Source organism: Amblyomma mixtum, chromosome 4 (genome assembly GCF_055824585.1).
Source record: "Amblyomma mixtum isolate Tamu chromosome 4, ASM5582458v1, whole genome shotgun sequence".
Taxonomy (NCBI): Eukaryota; Metazoa; Arthropoda; class Arachnida; order Ixodida; family Ixodidae; genus Amblyomma; species Amblyomma mixtum.
This window is the reverse complement of record NC_143015.1, coordinates 117,375,309-117,394,448: the sequence shown is the minus strand read 5'-3', so window position 1 is coordinate 117,394,448 and position 19,140 is coordinate 117,375,309. Positions and strand designations below refer to the sequence as shown.

The 19,140-nt window shown below is 45.9% G+C and overlaps 1 protein-coding gene across 1 annotated transcript; it reads right to left on the bottom strand.

The window, feature by feature from the left end:
* Nucleotides 1-225: 225 nt before the first annotated feature.
* On the bottom strand, nucleotides 226-17,362 carry LOC149348050 (uncharacterized). Its single transcript, XM_089541673.1, has 9 exons — nucleotides 17,290-17,362; nucleotides 15,516-15,562; nucleotides 14,940-14,978; nucleotides 14,474-14,512; nucleotides 12,093-12,189; nucleotides 10,138-10,271; nucleotides 9,065-9,112; nucleotides 6,576-6,611; nucleotides 226-432 (listed from the first exon to the last, which is right to left on the bottom strand). The coding sequence occupies exons 1-9, from the start codon at nucleotides 17,360-17,362 to the stop codon at nucleotides 226-228; spliced, it is 720 nt and encodes a 239-aa protein (XP_089397799.1).
* Between the last annotated feature and the right edge of the window lie 1,778 nt (nucleotides 17,363-19,140).

Sequence of the window (19,140 nt, the reverse complement as noted above, 5' to 3'; positions counted from 1 at the left end):
CCTCTCAGTCACCCACGCAGCGACGGCGGCGGCGCGCCAACTGTGTGCCGTGTGACGTCACTGGTCCTCGCGCATGCGCAGTATGGCCTTTCTTCGGATATGCGAAATGGCTTGGCGACTCGCGCAGTGTTGCTTTCGCAACAAAAATGTTCAATCTCAGCTCAGATTGATTCCTACAGAGTAGACGGCAAATTTGAGGCACAGTCCGGAAATTTTGGTTAGCTACTAATCGCTTTCCCTGGCCAGCATCAAGCTTGTGACACACTCACACGTGACTCCCAGCCCGAAGGTGATGGCTGTGCTGAAGAAGCCGAAAGTCAGACGGAGCACCGTGTTTCCCTGTACGGCCTGATTAACGGCTGTGACCAGCTGGCAGACGATTCCCCGAATAACAGTGCGGAACTGATCCGCGGGAAGTTGACTCAGGATGCACTGTAGGCAAAAAAAATACAAGACGAGGTAATTAAAGGTATCCAAGGGCAGTCATCAAATTGCTTCAGCTGTTAAAAAGCACCAGAAGCATTGACCTGTGCTGCACATAGAAGTTTGCATTTTGCATGCAGGAAGTATGTCCCACTGCAAAGTGTGTAAGTGTAAAAGGGCTCAAATATTTTACATTGACTGTTCATGTTAAGCGTTCCTAATATATCCTAGGCATTCTCCCGCGGTCTCCATTTAACATGATCAATGCTTAAAGGAACACTGATGACAAAATGAATTCGGCCTTTATCGATAAACTGCTAACGACCAAGAAACCACTCACACTGAAAACAGAGCTGTCAGATTCAAAAAAAAGTCAGGGTAACTTTGACTATCTAAAGTGCGTAGAGGCGAAAGCGTTTTCCGCACCACTTTGACTGCCTCTGCGGCACTGTTGACGCCAGCACTAGATGGCGTCAAATATAATTAATGATTAATTACTAGGTAATGACAAATTACTAATTAGTGGTTAATTAATGATTAAGGACTGGATATTAATTAACTGCTAATGAATAAGGCTTCAGCTTCGCCTTTATTAATGTAACTTGACAGCGTGTTGTAGCGCTTCCAGGGAGAGTGGAAAACTGCACTAGTCACCTTCATCCCGAAGGCCGGCAAACCAATCAATACAGACAACCTCCGACCCATTTCCTTAACATCTTGTGTGGGCAAACTCATGGACACAATGGTTCAAGATCGACTCTCAAAATACTTAGAAAATCGCAACACCTTCGCGGATACCATGTTCTGTTTTAGGCCGCATAGGTCATCTCAAGACATACTCCTCCAACTAAAACATGAAGTGCTTACTCCTGTCGAGTGCCCTCATAACGACAAGATAGTTCTGGCCTTAGACCTCAAAGGAGCATTTCACAATGTTAAGCACAGCGTCATTCTCGCCCACCTCAGCGAGACTGACTGCGGCACTAACACCTTCAATTATATTAAACACTTTCTCACGGATCGGCAGGCCTTCGTCCGCATCCAGGACGAAGAGCACGGCCCGTACAATATGGGCAGCAGGGGTACACCACAAGGCGCTGTACTGTCCCCTCTGCTCTTTAACTTAGCAATGCTTCACCTACCCTCTAAATTGGCCGATGTCGAAGGCATCCAGCATGCGCTGTATGCCGACGACATCACTATTTGGGCCACCCAAGGTAACGTGGGTCACATGGAGCAAAGCCTGCAAGCAACCGCTATCATAGTGGACAACTACGCCGCGTACTGTGGCCTCTAGTGCTCCCCACAGAAATCAGAATTCGTGCATATTCGGCCCTCGCCGAAGTGTGCAATCCCCATTTCCCTATCACTCGCCAGTGGCCCGATCCGTGAGGCATCGGAGATCAGAGTTCTCGGACTCTTTATTAGTAGAACACGTCGCGCAGACACAACACTGGTCAAGCTGCGTAAGGTTGGAGACCAGGTGGGCCGCATGGACCGTCGGGTCTCCAACAAACGCGGAGCTCTACGACGCACACATGCGTTGCGACTCGCACATGCTTTCGTTACGAGTCGAATACTCTATTCGACCCCCTACCTTCACTTACGCAAGCAGGACGAAGATGTCTTGGAGGTTACCCTCCGTAAGATCATCAAAACGGCGCTCGACCTTCCGATCTCCACCTCCAACGCGAGGTTTCTCGCGCTGGGAGTGCTGAACACCTATCGGCAGCTGCAAGGAGCGCACCTCACCACACGCGTCTTGCCCAGACCGTGTCCGGTTGTCGCCTTTTGGACCGACTACACATTCAACACAACCCCCACACAGAGGAAAGGGTACGAGTGCCCGAAATGTGGAGATGCGCCATCCACGTTCGACCCCTTCCTACGAAAATGTCCAAAGAAGACCATAATGGCCGGCGGCAGGCGCGGGCGGATGCCCTCCACCGCCATTATGGCAACAAATACGGTGTATTTTATACGGACTTGGCCGGCCCGCACCGCTCTAGGGGGGGGGGGGGGGGGGGGGGGGGTACACGGCCGCGGTCATACACCAACAAATACAGGTGGACGGGCTCACTTTCAAAGCTCCCAGCGCAACTCACGCTGAGGAGGTAGCCATCGATCTGGCGGCCTCTCACCCTCAGGCGCAATATATCCTCTCAGACTCGCAAGGAGCTTGTCGAAATTACGAGCTGGATTGGGTCTCCCTCACAGCTTATCGAATACTTCGGAACGCGGCACGGGACCGAGATCCTACGCTCCGCTACTTAGTCTGGACTCCGGGCCACCAAGGCCTACCAGGTAACCGATTTGGATCTGGACAACGAACCCCTTTTAAAATTTAAAGATATAGTCAATCACTATCAAGACTCTCACCGCAAGTACCCGACCCCCCTCAAGGGGCTGGGAAAAGCAGGTGAGCGTCTTCTGATAAGACTTTTTACGAATACATTGCTGTGCCCGGCAGTCATGAAACACTTCAACCACCAGGGAGAACACATAACGAGCCTCACGGCCAGGGCATCAAATGTAGCAGAGGCGGAGGAGATAGCGATAGCCCTAGCAATGAGGTAGGGGGATAGAAAGGGGAGACCCCTGAATATCTTAACAGACTCACAAGAAGCGTGTCGAAACTACACAAAAGCAAGGGTAGGCAAAACGACACTCAGGATCCTCAGCGAGGGGACACCCTCGGGGAGGAGAGAGAAACATAACATAATTTGGATACCAGGCCACGCGGGGGTCTGGGGCAAAGAAAGGGCGGACGAACTAGCTCGAGGGCTCACTATCCGAGCTGGGGGGTCACAAGCCCCGGAGGAGCTCTCGACTAGCCTAGGGGCTGGGTACTCTGAAACACTAAGTTTATACAGGGGGCTAAGATACAAATACCCCCCCACCACACAAAGAGCTAAGCAAGGAAGAAGCCGCAAAATGGCGGAAGCTACAGACAGGCTCCTTCCCGAACTTATATATACTAAGCAAGATGTTCCCGACACAATACCGCGCCACATGCCCATGGTGCGAAGCGAGGCCAACACTATACCACATAACATGGGAATGCGATAGAAACATATCGTTCCACAAACACGACACACCAAGTGCGGAGCAATGGAAGAGCCGGCTCACCAGCTGCGAGCTAGAGGCCCAGAGGGCACTCATAGCACACGCAAGCGAGGTGGCCAGACTCAGTGGAGCCCTGGACTAGGGGACCACCCAAGGCTAAGGAGGCAACCTCAAGACTTGAAGAGAAGACTTGAAGACGACCTCCACCGCAGGCTAAATCTTAGAAATCAATAAAGTTTCTACTCACTCACTCGACCCCTCCTTTTGTGGCCTCTGCCCATACTGTACGGAGGTGGCTGACACCTACCATATGGTGTGGGCATGCCAGAAAAATCCTTCCCTCACCCCCCACCCTAACCCAACCCGAGAGGACTGGGAGGCGGCCCTGCTCGGCTGCCACGACCTTCCGGCCCAACAGGCCATGGTCCGGCGTACCAGAGCGGCGGTGGAGTCAAATGGGGTCCCGGAATAGGGACCCCACCTAGTATTGTGAGGGGGGTGGCGCACTAAGGGCCACTTCCCAAACTACCTCTCTATGTATAGTTACCTGTAATAAATACTTTTCACCACCACCACCAGGGAGTCCAGGGAACGCCACCACCCGTTCGGCGCGATGCGTGGCCCTTTGAACGCAACGCGTTTTGGGGAAAGGAAATGGCGCAATAATTCTCTGTCATCTCGGCGGACACCAGAACCGCACCTTAGAGGAAGGGAGGAAGTGGGAGTGAAAGAGAAAGAGGGCCGTAATGAAGAAACTGAAAATTGTATTTGAGGAAAGGAAGAGGGGGAGAGGGGGGGGAGACCGTCGCCGAGGCGATGGAGAGCGCGTAGCGGCGGCGGAGGCTCCACGCCGTGTGACGTCACCCGCTCCTCGCGAATGCGCACTTGGCCTTTCAAGAGCTCCGCAAAATGACACAGCGACTAGCGTAGTGTTGCTTTCGCAACAAAACACAACAAAATGGAGCCGTCGCCATCACCGGCCGATTCCTCAAGTAAACTGACTGCATGGACATCGAATTTTGAACGCGGGCTCCAGAGTCAATGCTAAACCTCCACGTGTTTCCAAACGAGGGCAACTATTGCTTCCCAGTGTGGATGCCACAAGTTGGAATGGAGTGATGGGAAAATTTTAAATTCCATTTCCACCGCTTTAAATGCGTCTTTCTTTTGCTCCCGGACAAACGTCGACATATTCAGAAAGAACCAGCGTCAGTTTGTACAGAGCACTGACCCTCTTTACTTCCGTTTTTGCCTCTACAATTTTCTTCCCCACGAAAAGTAGCATGTTATCTATTTTTAAAGGCAGGCTACGATCTCTGTTTTCCAATAAAGGACTTCTCTCTACCCCGCTATGAACAAGAAATGAATGGGGTTGACTATGTGCTCCTTTGAACTTTAATTCTAAAGCATTTTGCTGTCAGTGCTCTCGCTGAAAATATTTATCCGCCAAATAAATTATGAACCCTGTGGTTGTAGTCTCCGTTTCAAGATTACTTTGTTTGATGCTACTACGGCGGCCCTGTTTACGACCGATCTCCCGGCCGTGGCAGTCGAATTTCGATGGAGGAGAAATTCTAGAGGCCCGTTTAGTGCGCGATGTCAGTGCACGTTAAAGAACCCCAGGTGGTCGAAATTTCCGGAGCCCTTCACTACGGCGTCCCTGATAGCCTAATTCGCTTCTGGGACGTTAAACCCCATAAACCAAGCCAAACTATTTCTAGATTTCGAACCCTGTGCTGAGACTGGTGGTTTCCCGCTTGTTAGTAGATGGGGAAAAAAATGGGGAATATGGCCTTGATTTCCTGGGAGGCACATAACATGTTGTGGAGATTTCAATTTTTTTCACAGCGCCGACATTCTGGCATGTTAAGTTCTTAGTGGCCGGTGAAGAGTTATTTTTGGGTGTGAAAACTGCTAGTTCGTATCTTTCGTAATGTTATTTATTTACTCGTCCTTGCTTAATTAAAACTTTCCAGTGCTTAGGAACTTCTGGTCCCCCTAGACAGTTCTGCACTCAGGAGTTCTGAAGTGAGCAGTTCAGAGAAGGTGCAGAGTACTTGACAGATCATAGTTAAGATCATTATGCGATGGTGCCTGGGGTAGTAATTCACGAGCGAAGTCAACACCGGCAAGTTCGTTGATTCGTACACCTTAGTGTCTAAGGCACCATATTTTGAGTGCTGCCAACAAGTTCTTGACACTGAGGATCCGAAATGGCTGCTCAACGACCCGACCCTTCATTCAGTTTTTACATGCGGTGTATTTGACGTCTGTGGGCAGTTTACGTCATCTTTATCGTCAATGTGTGATGCTTAATGTTTAATGTGTACATTCATCTCGTGAAAAAGGAATCACTTCCGCGACGTCCATGACAACGTAGAGCGACCCGTGAAAAGAAATGAGGTATCTTAATAACGCGACGCTGCACAACTGTGGCTGTGATGATTCGTGGCGTTTCCGTAAAGTTTTGGGATTTTCGGGGCCGCGCAGACCAAAAATTACCGAAGACACTTTGGAAATTCTAAAGTGTGCTTGGCGAAAGCCTTGTTGTCAACCCACTACCGCTTCTCCGAACCGCTTGGTGCGAATCACTGGGCCGCTTCGGAGTCATGCGTCTCACTCACTCGACTGCAACGAGACGGCTGGCGAAGGAGCGGCTGTGCAGCTGCCACCGCCGAGGCGCGCGCTTGTTCTACCGCTACTGTGTGACGTCACGGTTGCTATGCACAGCTGCGCCCCCCACCGGCACGCCGGTTCCTAAGGAGGGGAGGAGGTTGGGCCGCTGCGCGGAGGAGAGGCCACAGTTGGCACGATTCCAGCGCACGGACGGACACCACGAGCATGAGCCATTAAAGGCTTTCGCCTTTATAAAAGCAGCGCTACTAAAACATATTGTTACGTACTCAGTTGGCACTGAGAACGACTGGGACGTCTTTTCGAGAGGTTTTATGACGAGGCCGAGAGCTCAAGCCTGCCAGGCCGACCAGCTTCGTTTTCCTCTACCGTCCGATCTCCTCCGCTTCGTCGTCGACACAAAGCACGTTACAATATCAGTTAGCTTTATCGTAAGAGTGCTATATACTCACCCCAATAGACTTCACCGTGGACTGAACGATGTTGGTCTGCAAAAAGAAAGACACGGTGAGAAGCAAGAAGGTGTGTCAGTGTTCTCTGGTCAACCTATTTAACGACGACCGCAACAATCTGAGGGTCATAATGAGACGCGTTCTTAGCTTGCCAAGTCGAGTAACTGGAAGGTATCGAGAAGGAAAACCGAGGCACAGAGGTTGACAATAAGATGCCATTACTGCACTCGTGGAGGTGGCCTTCGCTTCTTCGCATGGGCTCCCTGAACTGAGAGGTATCAAGTACGCGGCAACCTTTTTCAAAGCTGAAACTCTCGCCAAGTTATCGATGTGTATTCGTCTGATTAAATGATGGCTTTACTTATTCGGCTCTGCGCATCAGACTAATAGTTGCGAAGGCCAATAAAAGAAGGTCAATAAAAATTAAGAACGTCCCACCAGTGGGGCTAAAGTCAGATACACCTTAAGTCTGCAGTGAAGCTCCACCCATATTTGCGCTCTTTCAGTCTCCCTCGTGTTTTTTTCCGGTTTGTGTCTTTTGTGCGCAGATCGTACCTAGAACATTATTTGTGACCGCCGCACAGAATTTCTCCACGACGAAAAAGTATTCCGTTGTTAAAGCTTTTCTCTTTACCTAAACAAGAAACTAATCGCTAGGAAAAAAGTTATAAGCTCTAGAGTTCTGATGCCTGGCTTGTTTAATAAAGTCACACGTTAAAGAACTGATTTCGTTTACTGTCGCGGTTGGACAGCGGACTAATACATGATGCCTCGGACCGTGGCGCAGTGTTAACAACCACTATTATTTTTTTAAGTTGCATCCTACTATAACCTGTTCTGTCTTGTTTTTGCTGTGTTTTGTTCCTGTTCTGTCGCTGTGCTTGTTGTTTGCTAATTTAAACAAACGCGGCAACTCAAAGCAAAGATTTTATTCCCTGCCCGAGCGGCTTCGCTTCGTGGTGCAACCTGAAAAAATACACAAGCACTGAATGTGAAGTAAAAAAAAACCTCGCAATAACGAAATTACCTTAACTTCTTCTTTAACTCCACGAATCGAATTATTTAGCGGCGCTACTAGACAGCCAGGCCAATCCCATTGAGTGAAAATAAATATTTCGACCATGGTGGCATGTTGTTGCTTTAGTGTATTTAATCTACATGCCCATATATAATGCAAAAACTTTCGTTAATCATTCTCTGGCGTTTTTCTCGCACACAAGGTATTACACTGAAGGAACAGCGCACGAAGGATGGAACTAAGACAGAGACAAACACTGAGACAAACAACAGTCTTAGTCCCGTCCTTCGTGCCCTGTGCCTAGTTTGAACCATGTACCAACTAGCCCTGACAAATACCTTAAGGTATTACAATTCAATCTAATATGACTTGTATTCTTTCGTTAAGCAGTATGCCAAATTGATGCCAGAAGAGGCTAAAACTTATTTTCCAACCTACCTCATTTTGTAGCCCTCCTGCACTAATTAGCACTCCTAACTGCGCGTTTAATCTCATAATCTCACATATCTCGTAATTTCTTTTCCCTACAGAACCACAACACGCATGGGCTGACACCAGCAACCGATGGCCGTCAAATGGTTTTAGCCCTCATTAACGAGATTTCCCTGTTTCCACACGACTGGACGCGGAGAAACCCAAGTGGAAATGCACTGATATTCAATGGGAGCAGTGCACTCGAGAGACGTACCCAGTTGTTTCCTTGTCCAGCGTTACGCAGCATTGCTGCAGTTTTGCCTTTATTATTTGTCTCCTCAAGCATCCAGTGTTAATCGCCTATTTTCATGCAAGTTATGTCTAAGACATTTTTAAGGCGAAAGCCTTTAATGGTTGATAGTGTCATCTGTTAGCAGAGGATGTCACACTTTGGCAGCGTTTAACTCGTGTTAACTCAAGAACTAAAAAAGATAGGAGAAAACGAATGGTTGCTTTCGATATAGGAGAACAACATAAACCTAAAAGCCATGTTTGATTACTGTAGAATAATTAGTTAATTAATTACAGCGGGAAATATTAAAATTGCATCGAAATACCGCAGATGTCGATATAGCCATGGGAACGGTGTGACGTCATATCCACCGGAGGTCGTCACGGCATAGTGAAAATTGTCACAGAATGGTCGGGAAAACTCCGAATTTGTGTCAAATTAGATGGAAAATTGTGTAATTAAGCATAATTAACACTTATTATCCCCGAAATATGTATAATTTGGGTATCGATATAGCCACGAGAACGGTGTGACGTTATATCCACCGGAAGTCGTCACGGCTTAGTGTCCACGGCTTTCGCCTCTCAACACTTTAGTCTCCAAACTGTCCTCGAAATTTTTTTCCAGCTTCAACCAAGCAGCTTTTTGGCCTTCCTTAGCAACTGTACATCACTTTATCCCCCGTTCCAACGCTGCCATAAATTACCGCAGCGCCACGCGACAGCGCTCAGGGCAGAGTTTCGTTCAAAATGATCGATAACTTACAGTGGTAGGTGATCCAGCAGAGCACATCATAGTCGTGTCTCCAGCGCACTGCAAAGCATGCAGAAGAAATTGGTAATTGCTCCGAACGAGGAGTAGCTTTGGGTAACCAAAGATGGCTACGACACAGACCTCCCGTGCATATCACACAGAACGATTTTTTCTTTAACTACGAAGTTTCTGTGGAAGAACCAATGGAATCATCTGCTCAAAAGAATTGTTGAATTCAGAACTTAAGTGTCGTTTCAGGCTCTTTTAATTAGATGAATACTGGCTTGTGTTCTTAGGCAGATTCATTCAGCAATCGCACTCAAGTTGTGTCCTCGCCCCCCCCCCCCCATCTCCGATGCCTCTGTATAACGCAAACGTAGCTGTGCCGAAACTTGATTTGACGAGCTAAGCAAACATTATAGCACGCCATAGCGTTGACAAAGAAATGAATACTATGCACGAGTTTTTTTCTGTCTTTTCATTTACATCTCAACTTTCACCGCCATTGAAGATATTCCTTTAGACTTTAAGGGATGGAAGTGGACATTAAGGGAAGGACAGGAACTGCCAGCAAATATGACCGACGGTTATCTTTTGTGCGCAGTTCATGTGGTCGCGGCAGTTTTCAGGAGTGACAGAGGGAATGCCAAGCTTGGCAAAGCTTAGCCACAACCTGTAGGAAAGCAGATGCAGTGCTGAGCCACGGTCACCATTGCGACCTTTTGCAGAGCAGATGATGATGATGACGTCCTCAGGCTTAATGGCACATACTTACGACCTGGGATTGGCCAAATATTATATGCAACGCTTTTTTTCTCTCATTTACTCAGCGAGGTGATTGCAGGGATGATGCAGAAGGGATTATGAAGCAAGTGCCTTGACATGCACCGAAATTAATGAAAATCTTAAGGCAGGCGGTTTGCATACGGAGAGTTTTACCGGGTCAGTGTCTTCTACACTCAGTAACCCTGTGTAGCCCGAATGATGATGATTATAAAGCCTCATCAGAGGAAGAATGCATTGTGCAGTGCCTAAATCTACTAGACTCCTATTACTGCTGGCACTCTGCAGGCGAATGTGTTTACCGAGCCAAGATTTCCCACAGCAGGCAGCCCAATGTTGATCGAGCCCTGGCATGAGTCATTCTTTATGAGGAAGTTAAGGCAGCCAGTGGAATTGCAGAGCTGGTAGTTCCCCAGCGCCCCAAGGTTGATGCCGGCTGCAAAGATATGCACATAGGTTATGGTGATGATACTGATGACCTCAGGCTTAAAGGCACCTACCGTGATTCAAATGCCGAAAGAAGAAATATTAGCATCATAGTATTTCTTATTTTCTGCCCAGTGTACAAGCGACAAGTTTAATCACCTACTGACTGTGATTGGGCTTGCAAAATTCATTAAAGCTATATGCTTGAGCAGCACCGACAGGGAAAATTACGAGGACTACGACACAACACCCAAATTAACAACAACAATATTAATAATAATAAAAACGCACCAGTGTAGAAAAACGGACAACGTTGAAACGTTGTCTGGTCTGTCTACACAACACCTGCAGTTTTAATACCAAGCATTCGCTTTAACATTATATAACGCATACGGGTGGCCCCTCTGAAACGTCATTTCATAAAGTACGGAGCTCGTAGTAGATCAAGGGTTGATCCGACTGGAAACAGCGGTGAAGAACATTGAATTCGAATTCAAGTCTAAGGTCATTGCTTTATTCCTAAAGGTGAGTAGGTATTACTGAAGGAACACATCGCCTGTCAGGGCAACCTCCAAGCCATATGAAATGTTAATTTTTTTACACACTGATTATTACCTGAAAACTTAAAGGATGGTTTTTTTGTAAAAGCGAACGGATTCAAGAAATGAGGTCAGTCTCAGAGAATGCTGGATAGCCATTGCGGTGGCCGGCAACATAATTTACTGACTTTATTTTATTCACAAACAACTACTGTCATCAGACATCAAGTTCTTGTGTCCGCTGTAAACCGGATTCGACTATGTCCAACGAGAGACTCGTTGCCAGGAGCCGAATCCTGTTGCTGGTCTCAGAGCAAAACAATGGCCTCGCATGTGATGTTTTCCCGTACAGCACAACTGTGGACATCATTACTCAAGCCAGTGAAATACTAACTAATGGACCTTCCCCTTCACTTCCTGACTTTTTCAGTATACTGTGGTGTCCCGTTCGAGACAACTTCGCCTTTTGGTCTAATCACGTATCATTTCTTCACCAGCGCATCACTGATTTTTCAAGCGATACCACCTAACATATCTTCATTGTAACATTTTTGTCTCGTTCACACTCACGGTGATAACTACTGACGGCTAGTTTAGCACTTTTGTGGCGTGGGTGTTGGTGCAAAAGTACGAAACCCTGATGAGCTCTCATGCATGGTCACACTTCAACGGGCCGCGCTCAGCGGCCTCAGCACCGGAGAGCATAGTGACATAATGAACACGCTACCAGAGGAGAATGAAAATGATATTGAAAAAAAAAGATCATATACACCCCTTGAGAGAGCTGCTGCTGTATCTTGTGTTAGGCCTTGACAACTGGCCCGAAGTTTTTAGCGCAATTTAATTTGATTTTGCACTTCTCTTTTATGGTCGGTGCGAGTGCATCTAGACTTTTTTAAGCCTTCATTTTACTTTGCGCTAGGAATCGGCGAATGTATAATCTCTGCTATCCTTTCACGCGTTTTGTAAACTCATCATGTGCACCGTTACATGTCCAGAATTATCGTGTGTCGCTTCTGTGAAGTTTTGTTCGCGTTCTTTTAATGAAATAATTTATTGTTCTAGGTTCACTGACCCTCCTCAGTTGCCCAACGTCTCTAGGGCCTGTAAGGTACTTCAAATCAATAAATAAAAAGGACCACATATAAATAAGACATATAAAAATAATAATTTATATATCGGCTTTGAGAATTATCGCTTAACTGGTCCAATAAAAAGAAAAGGAATGGTCCTTTGGATGCAAAGCATTTACATGAGAGGAAGTTAAAACTAAAAAGTTTATGTATACTCACTTGGAATGCCACGGTTCGTGATAATCGAGAACAGTGGCGACAGGGCACTGACGGTCCCTTGAGGTGAGCCGTTCTGGTAGATTCCCTGAATGACACACTGCAAGAAGAACGTTGCGAAGAGCTTTCATCGAGAGAGGTACCTTGTCATGCGCTTTACTTTCAACTTCCAGGATAGAAGCGACAGTGATTAACGAAGCCTGGAGGGAGGGTGTGGGATTCAGTTTTGTGGATATACAAAACGAAGTTTCAAGCGAACAGAATACGCCTGGAAGCAAGGCTTTAGGATTGTGATATGCAATAACAACATACGTCGAGAATTGCTATAGGTGGATTCAGACCATACACACCTAATTTCAGATTGATCTTTCAAGCTTTGAAATTATGTATTATACAATAGAAGACATTGTTTACTACGTGGTATTAGCCTACGGCCTCTGAAAAATCACTAATTGAAATTCTTGTTTGTTTAGATCTCGTGATGGACAGAAAGTGAGGATAGAATCACTGGAATGTAGTTTCAAGTCAGTGCAATGCTTAGGCCAGCCTGTTTCATGCACTGTAATTACAACAAACGAAGTATGAGTCGTTGTATTTCTTACGCAGCATGTTCAATAGATGTTTCCTATTTTCGGTCTCACACGCATTGCTATTGGCCATAAAGACTAAACATAAAATCCTCGTTTCCACTTTAGCTAACTTATACATTCTAAAAGGAAGAACAAGCTTAAAATCTACAGTTCTGATGCAATAAAAACTGTTCTCTAAAAAGCTATCAACCAAGTGTCGGGCTGTTCACAACCCACTATCAAGTTCCTCCAAAACTTAAGTGCCTCTCTCCATGCGAGCATCATAAGTTTCATTGCTCAATTGCTCGCCATCGTGTAAGGGTCGACATTGTAATTGGTTTGAATGATTCTTTCTTTCTTCTTTGTTAACAAACGTGACGCTGCTATGACGTCAACTTTCTGAGATTTCCTCATCTATTACGACTTCTCCCAGCCCTACTGTAAAGAGGGGCTCGATGGATTAATGCATTTCACAGGCATCGCTATTTAATCGGCGTATTTGACAAGTGCAACCTAGCGTAGTAAATTAAAGTGTTTATTTATGTAGTAACTTTTTCTTAAACCTTTCTCTTTAGTGGTTCATCGCTAACCGAAGTTTCTTCTTAGGCTTTTAGCTATATTATTTCGATTTCTTTTACGGTTCATGCCATTTTTATTTTGTTCTGCGTTCACGCCCCAATAACTCTAAACTTCTCTTGCTCGTCTGTCCTCCTGATAGAATAAATTTTCTGCCCCCCCCCTCCCACCCCCCAGAAAACCTAGAGCTTCGTGAAGGGTCCTCCTAGGTAATATGTTGTAAATAATTACAATCTATCAGAACATGTTTAGTGTTTGCGAAACTGTTCCCGCAGGTTACACAAATATATATTCTCCATGCTCATCCTTACTTCTATATTTCCAAGTTCTAAAGCAACCTGATGTAGCCTGAAAAGGTAGTGAAATGCCTCTTGAAATATCATACACTTTTTCGTTCAAAAGTTCCCTGTTTCTGACGCCCTATTCAGGCAATCATTATTTTGTTTCTACTTTTCGTCTCCAATTCGCGGATTTTCTTTTTGATGTACGTGATACCTTCCTTTTCTCTGATGTTGTCTGTGTTGCCTGTCGTAAGCAATCCAGACCCTTTCCCCAAACGTGTGTCCACGTTTTTGTTGCAAAAGCAACGCTACGCGAGTCGCCGAGCCATTTCGCTGAGCTGAGGAAAGGCCATACGGCGCATGCGCGAGGAGCAGTGACGTCACACGGCGCACAGTTGGCGAGGCCGCCGCCGTGGCTGCGCGGGTGACTCGAGGCGCCCCCGCCGCGCTCGCCAGTTGCGCATGCGCAGTAGCTGCGCATAGCTAGCATGCCGGGGCCGCCGCCGCTGCCGCGCGCTCTCCATCGCCTCTCTCTCTCTCCCCGTTGCTTTCGCAATCCTCCAGGTTTAACCAGAGCTAAACCACTACCAATTTTTACTCTGCAAGAACCCGGAGACTTTGACTGCACACCTATTCTGGTTGAAATCTTCTTAGCCATTACGCAGATGGTAATTTTTCTAGGTAATAATAATTCATAGGTAATTTGTCGTCTAGGGAAATTGAACTAGCAACCTTATAACCAGCAAAAGTTATCGCTGGTTGGCTGGTTGGCTGAAGTGCCAGCGACCCCTGCCAATATTACAGGAAACTAATTACAAGGACACTTGATCTAAAGATCGAAGATTCCTGAGATTCCTAAGAATACGTCAGAGACAAGCTTTCACGAATGCAGTACTACATTCACCACAACAAAAATCGAAGCGACGAGTTCTGGTAGAACAAAAGCGGAAAAACTTACGTTGACAATCTTGGTTATTCCTTGGGTGGCTCCACTGGCCTGCAATTACAAACGCGAAAAGACGATTTAGGTCTCACACTAAGCCATATGACCTTAATTATCACTATATAAGCTAGTGAATATGCGAGAAACGGCCCTTGCAAGGTGAAACACCGTGACGATTTCGTTTCTTTTGATCGTGAGACCGTATTCTAACTCTATATGATTAATTAATTAATTGATGTATAATTATCGCATCAATTATGTAATTATTTCAGTGTTGAACTGCTTATTAACTAATTATTTAACTAGCTTCCTGGCTGATTGATTTGTTGATTAACCGACCGACTGACCGACCGACTCACTGACTGACCGAGCGACTGACCCAGCGACTGAGTAAAAAGTCAGCACTTTGGAAGCAAATAACAAGTTTAAAGAACACGAAGATAGCTTGGAGAATTGCCGGACTGAAATTGAAAAAACTTACAGTTGTACTCCCGCAGAGGTTTGTAGAAGCGCCGACGCACTAAAACAGATAAAAAGAACCAAAACCTTTTAAAGGCAGTGTTTCTTCCAGCGCCTCAAAAATGGAAACAAAAATAGAACATTCAAGCTTCACTTGAGGCATTGTTGTGAAAACACGTCCAACCAATTTAATCTCGCGCTTACAGTTAGGCGTGATGGACACAACTCGTTGCTGCTAGCTGTGCCTCGGACATATTAATAGTAATTACGGACCTCAATAGTAATTTCTGCCCCTTCTTTTTTACATTGTAAATATCCTCATAAACGTCCGAAATGTCATAAACGTATATGGCCTTTTCTCTTTTGTTATTTTTTGCTTTTTCTTCCTTTTCTTCTTCGAGCAATTAATGTTCCAACGTGTGCTTTTCCACGTATACGTTAATGCTACCGCCTTGTGTCTCGCAAACCTGGCAAAGTTCCTACACTTCTCCCCATAGACACGCAAGGAAATGTACGGATAATTTAATTGCTATCGAGAATTTCTTTTTAATATTATCGAAACAGAACAAGCCGCACACCGCATCAGTATGTGACTCACATTTCCAATGTTGAGTATATTGCTGATGGTGATGTTGGTGCAGGAGTCTGAAAAGATAATGTGAAGAAATGAGTTCGCGCATTCCGAAAGGATGTACTCGTTTAGTCGCGGGGAAAATTTGAACTTGAGCCGCCGCACGACTGTAAATACATGGTCTGTTCTGAAAGTCTTAGGACTCATTTTTTTAACAAAATTTATTCAAGATAATAATACCAACGATTACAATTTTTCAAGGTAGCACCCTTCCGCACCTACACGCTGCTGCCAATGAGTTTTACAGTTTTCGTACGCCTCCAGGAACGCCTGGACCGGAAAGCTGTTTAGCTCCCTCGTCACGGCCTGTTGAACCACCTCTACCGATACGTGATGTTTCCCCTCGAGCGTCGATTTTATTCTCGTAAATAGAAAAAAGTCTGGCGGGGCCAAGTCGAGGCTTTAGGGGGGCTGAGGCAGCGTTGCCGCCTTGTGGTGGGAAAAAAATCGGGCCCCTCATTCACATCTTGAAGAAGATCCTACTGGTTGGCCTTTTCCTCCTCTGACAACACTCCCCGCACCAACTTCGCGCACGCTTTCCTCATGGATAAGTTTTCTGCCACGATCTCAAAAACTTGGGTTTGAGGAATGCTCATGTCCTCAGGAATCATTCTTATACTCATCCTACGATCACTGTTAAGTAAATGTTTCACTCACTGCACATTTTCGTTGCTCTTGCTGGTCGAAGGGCGTCTGGAGCGGTCATCTTCCTCCACTCTTTCCTTACCTTCTTGGAAAAGCTTGTGCCACTCAAAAAACACCTTGTCTACCCACGGAAGCATCACCGTAGGCCTCCTTAATCATGTTGTGAGTCTCTTTGCCCGTTTTACCAAGATTTACTCAAATTTTGATTGCGTATCGCTGTTCTAGTAAACGCTCGACGATTCTGCATGACTAGACGTTTCGACAGAAGTTCACAGTACAAGCGACCTCCTCTCTTCTACGGCCGAGAGCCGAATGCCGATTTTCCCCAGCATTCCCAATATCCCCCTTCAACGATCCTGCACGCCCAGAACACCTCTCGTCCGCGCGTTCGCCCAGGAAAAACCCAGTCCTGCTACTTTCAGAACAGACCCTGTATATGTCACACGTAATACTTTAAAACGCCGCCGAAAGCTAGAACTTGTTGGTTTTTAAGCACCGGAAGCTGCGGCACAATGTGCCAAAAAGTCTACTGCCAGTTTCCCCCCGTCATTTGCGCTTTTTCTAACTTTTATGCTTAAATTTTTTTTTTTCACAAGCCTCCCTAACTCTCCCCAACTTTTTGTTGTAGCCAGCTCCTGCTGTCAACAAGACGTTCTTATACAAAAGCGTCAACACTCAAACTTGGCAAGCAAGGCTCAGAAACGTGAATGTTTCTTGATTGTCCAAAGGAAAGATTGACAGTTCAGAAAAGAAATCAGGTTTCTAGCCTAGACATCGTTGAACTGAAACTGTTTGAATACACGGGAAGGAAGCCGAGGCGTCTTTAGTTTACTGCCCTCTGGAGACTAATGCTTCATCTCCCCTTTTTGTACTCTTTCAGAGCGCAAGAGAGCCGAAAAATATTTTCTCTACTGGCTGCACCACACCTGAACATAACGAAAGTAATATGGCGCTCAAGTCAGCGCTATAATTACTTTATATAAGATTCTTCAAACAAAAAACAAATACTTCCTTCAACACAAATGGCAAGCAGAGTCTTAAAAGGTTAACTTTGGAGTGAAAAAAGCAAGGGACTAAAATTTGGACATGCCCTTACTCGACGTTGAAGCTGATGAAGAAGTCATGGCTGCTGAGACCAGAAGGGCGACTAGAGCATGAGTCGAGACCATGGTTGTGTCGCTTGACCGAATAGCGAGGTTGACGGAGACGAGAACGGTAGGATGAGCACACTTTGTCTGTTGCCAGGAACTAAGAGACCTTTTATACCCTAAATCAGACGACAACTACACGTGGAAATACACGAGGACGACGTAACTGAAAGCGCTCTTCGCTGTGTAGAGGCCGATCGATAACTTCGCGCGGTCATTCTAGTTCAAGGTGAACAACGCGATGTTCTACACACGTGTTGTTCGTCGCCGCCACTATTCAAAGCGTCTCCATAAAAGCGTTTTTTTTTTGTTTTACGCCCACGGCTTTTCATCAGTTTCATAAATTACAGGCACACGCTACTCCAGTGTGTCACAAATTGCGCTTGAAGGCCTTTTTTTTATTGTTAGCCGCGCTCCAGCTGTAAAGAAGCGGCAGATAAGTGGGACAAAAGCATGGTCTGCGTACAGCGCGCCTGGGCCAAGGACCGAGCTTTCCCGTTTCATGCTGGCATGCGTATGCTCCAGATTGGCTTTACGAGCGGGGCTCCATCCACATTACTCTTCTATCCTCAATTTTCCGAGAAGCAAACGGATTTCCAGTTGCCACCGAAAAAAGCTGCCTGAAAGTACACCTAGGTCTTGACAGTACAATGAAAAACGAGCGGAACAAAGCGAAGCAAGACAAGGCAGCTACAAGTGATGGGTGCACGTGAGCAAGGCCGGAGCACCGGATGTAATATAAATGCGAAACTCGCCCCACGATCCGGTTGAGCAGTGATGAATGAGCCAGCCCTCTGCAAAACCGTCCATTGGTAAGCACATGCGCTGCGGTGAACGTCGAGCTCTTTATTAATCGTTTTTCTGAGCTTTGCCCGTGGGAACATTATTTGCTTTGGATGCAGCAGTATAAAAAGGCCTCAAAAGGTCAGAAATATCTAATGCGTCAGGCGTATGTATTCAGAGAATCCGGATCCATATCTTTCTTTTATGAGACTGCGCACCACCACTCGAAAAAACTGGTGACCTCAAGTGAGATCCGTGGCACTGACTGGGGCAGGTTCCGAGAAGCTGAGAATATTCGACCATCGTATATTTCTATCTGCCTTTACCAGATAAACCGTGTTCTGCCTTCCCTAACAAGACTTAAGCAAGGTGACTTTAAGAAGGCTGATTCGCAAGCCGAGACGTTCTAGTAAACATTGTTCGGCTTTATAGCAACTTTCTATTTTCAAATTACACACGCCCATGCTGTTAGAGTGCACTGACATACGTTACCCTTTTAAACACCACACTATGAAGCAATGATTCAAAGACGAAAATTTCAATTGACAATTCAATTTATGTGTTTTAAAATAACCGCGAAAAAATGCAGCCACATTTACAATGACTGCGCATATTCTTTTCTATGTTCCCTTAAAAAATTACTTTTCAGCTTCAGTTGACAACTTGTTAAGCTCTTGTTAAATCCACTGGAAACCAGCATGAACTCAATGTATCTTGAGCCTACTGAATACCTGCTACAGAAAATTTTTGTTGAGGGTTAATGTCAACACATTAATTGTTAAGCAATTTCTGTTGAATTTAAGTTGAACCGTGTCAAGGCAGCCGTTTCTAAGCCTAACTAATGAAATCAGTCCGACATGCATCGTGTAAACAGAGCCTTATCACATTATACATATTAACAACCATGCACCACCCGTTAAAACTCTCGTAAACCGCTCAGTCATTTTCTTGCATAGAAAAAAGTGCTAGTAGTGCAATATGCTCTTTCAGGCATGCCTACTTTGGAGGATTCGTAT

What these genes read in the sequence shown, in the direction of transcription:
- LOC149348050 (XM_089541673.1), bottom strand. Translation starts at nt 17,362, where the DNA reads ATGGTCTCGACTCATGCTCTAGTCGCCCTTCTGGTCTCAGCAGCCATG. An exon ending in ACCTCTGCGGGAGTACAACT is followed by an intron (nt 14,513 to 14,939) that starts GTAAGTTTTTTC and finishes TTGTAATTGCAG; the next exon opens with GCCAGTGGAGCCACCCAAGG. An exon ending in GAATAACCAAGATTGTCAAC is followed by an intron (nt 12,190 to 14,473) that starts GTAAGTTTTTCC and finishes TTCTTCTTGCAG; the next exon opens with TGTGTCATTCAGGGAATCTA.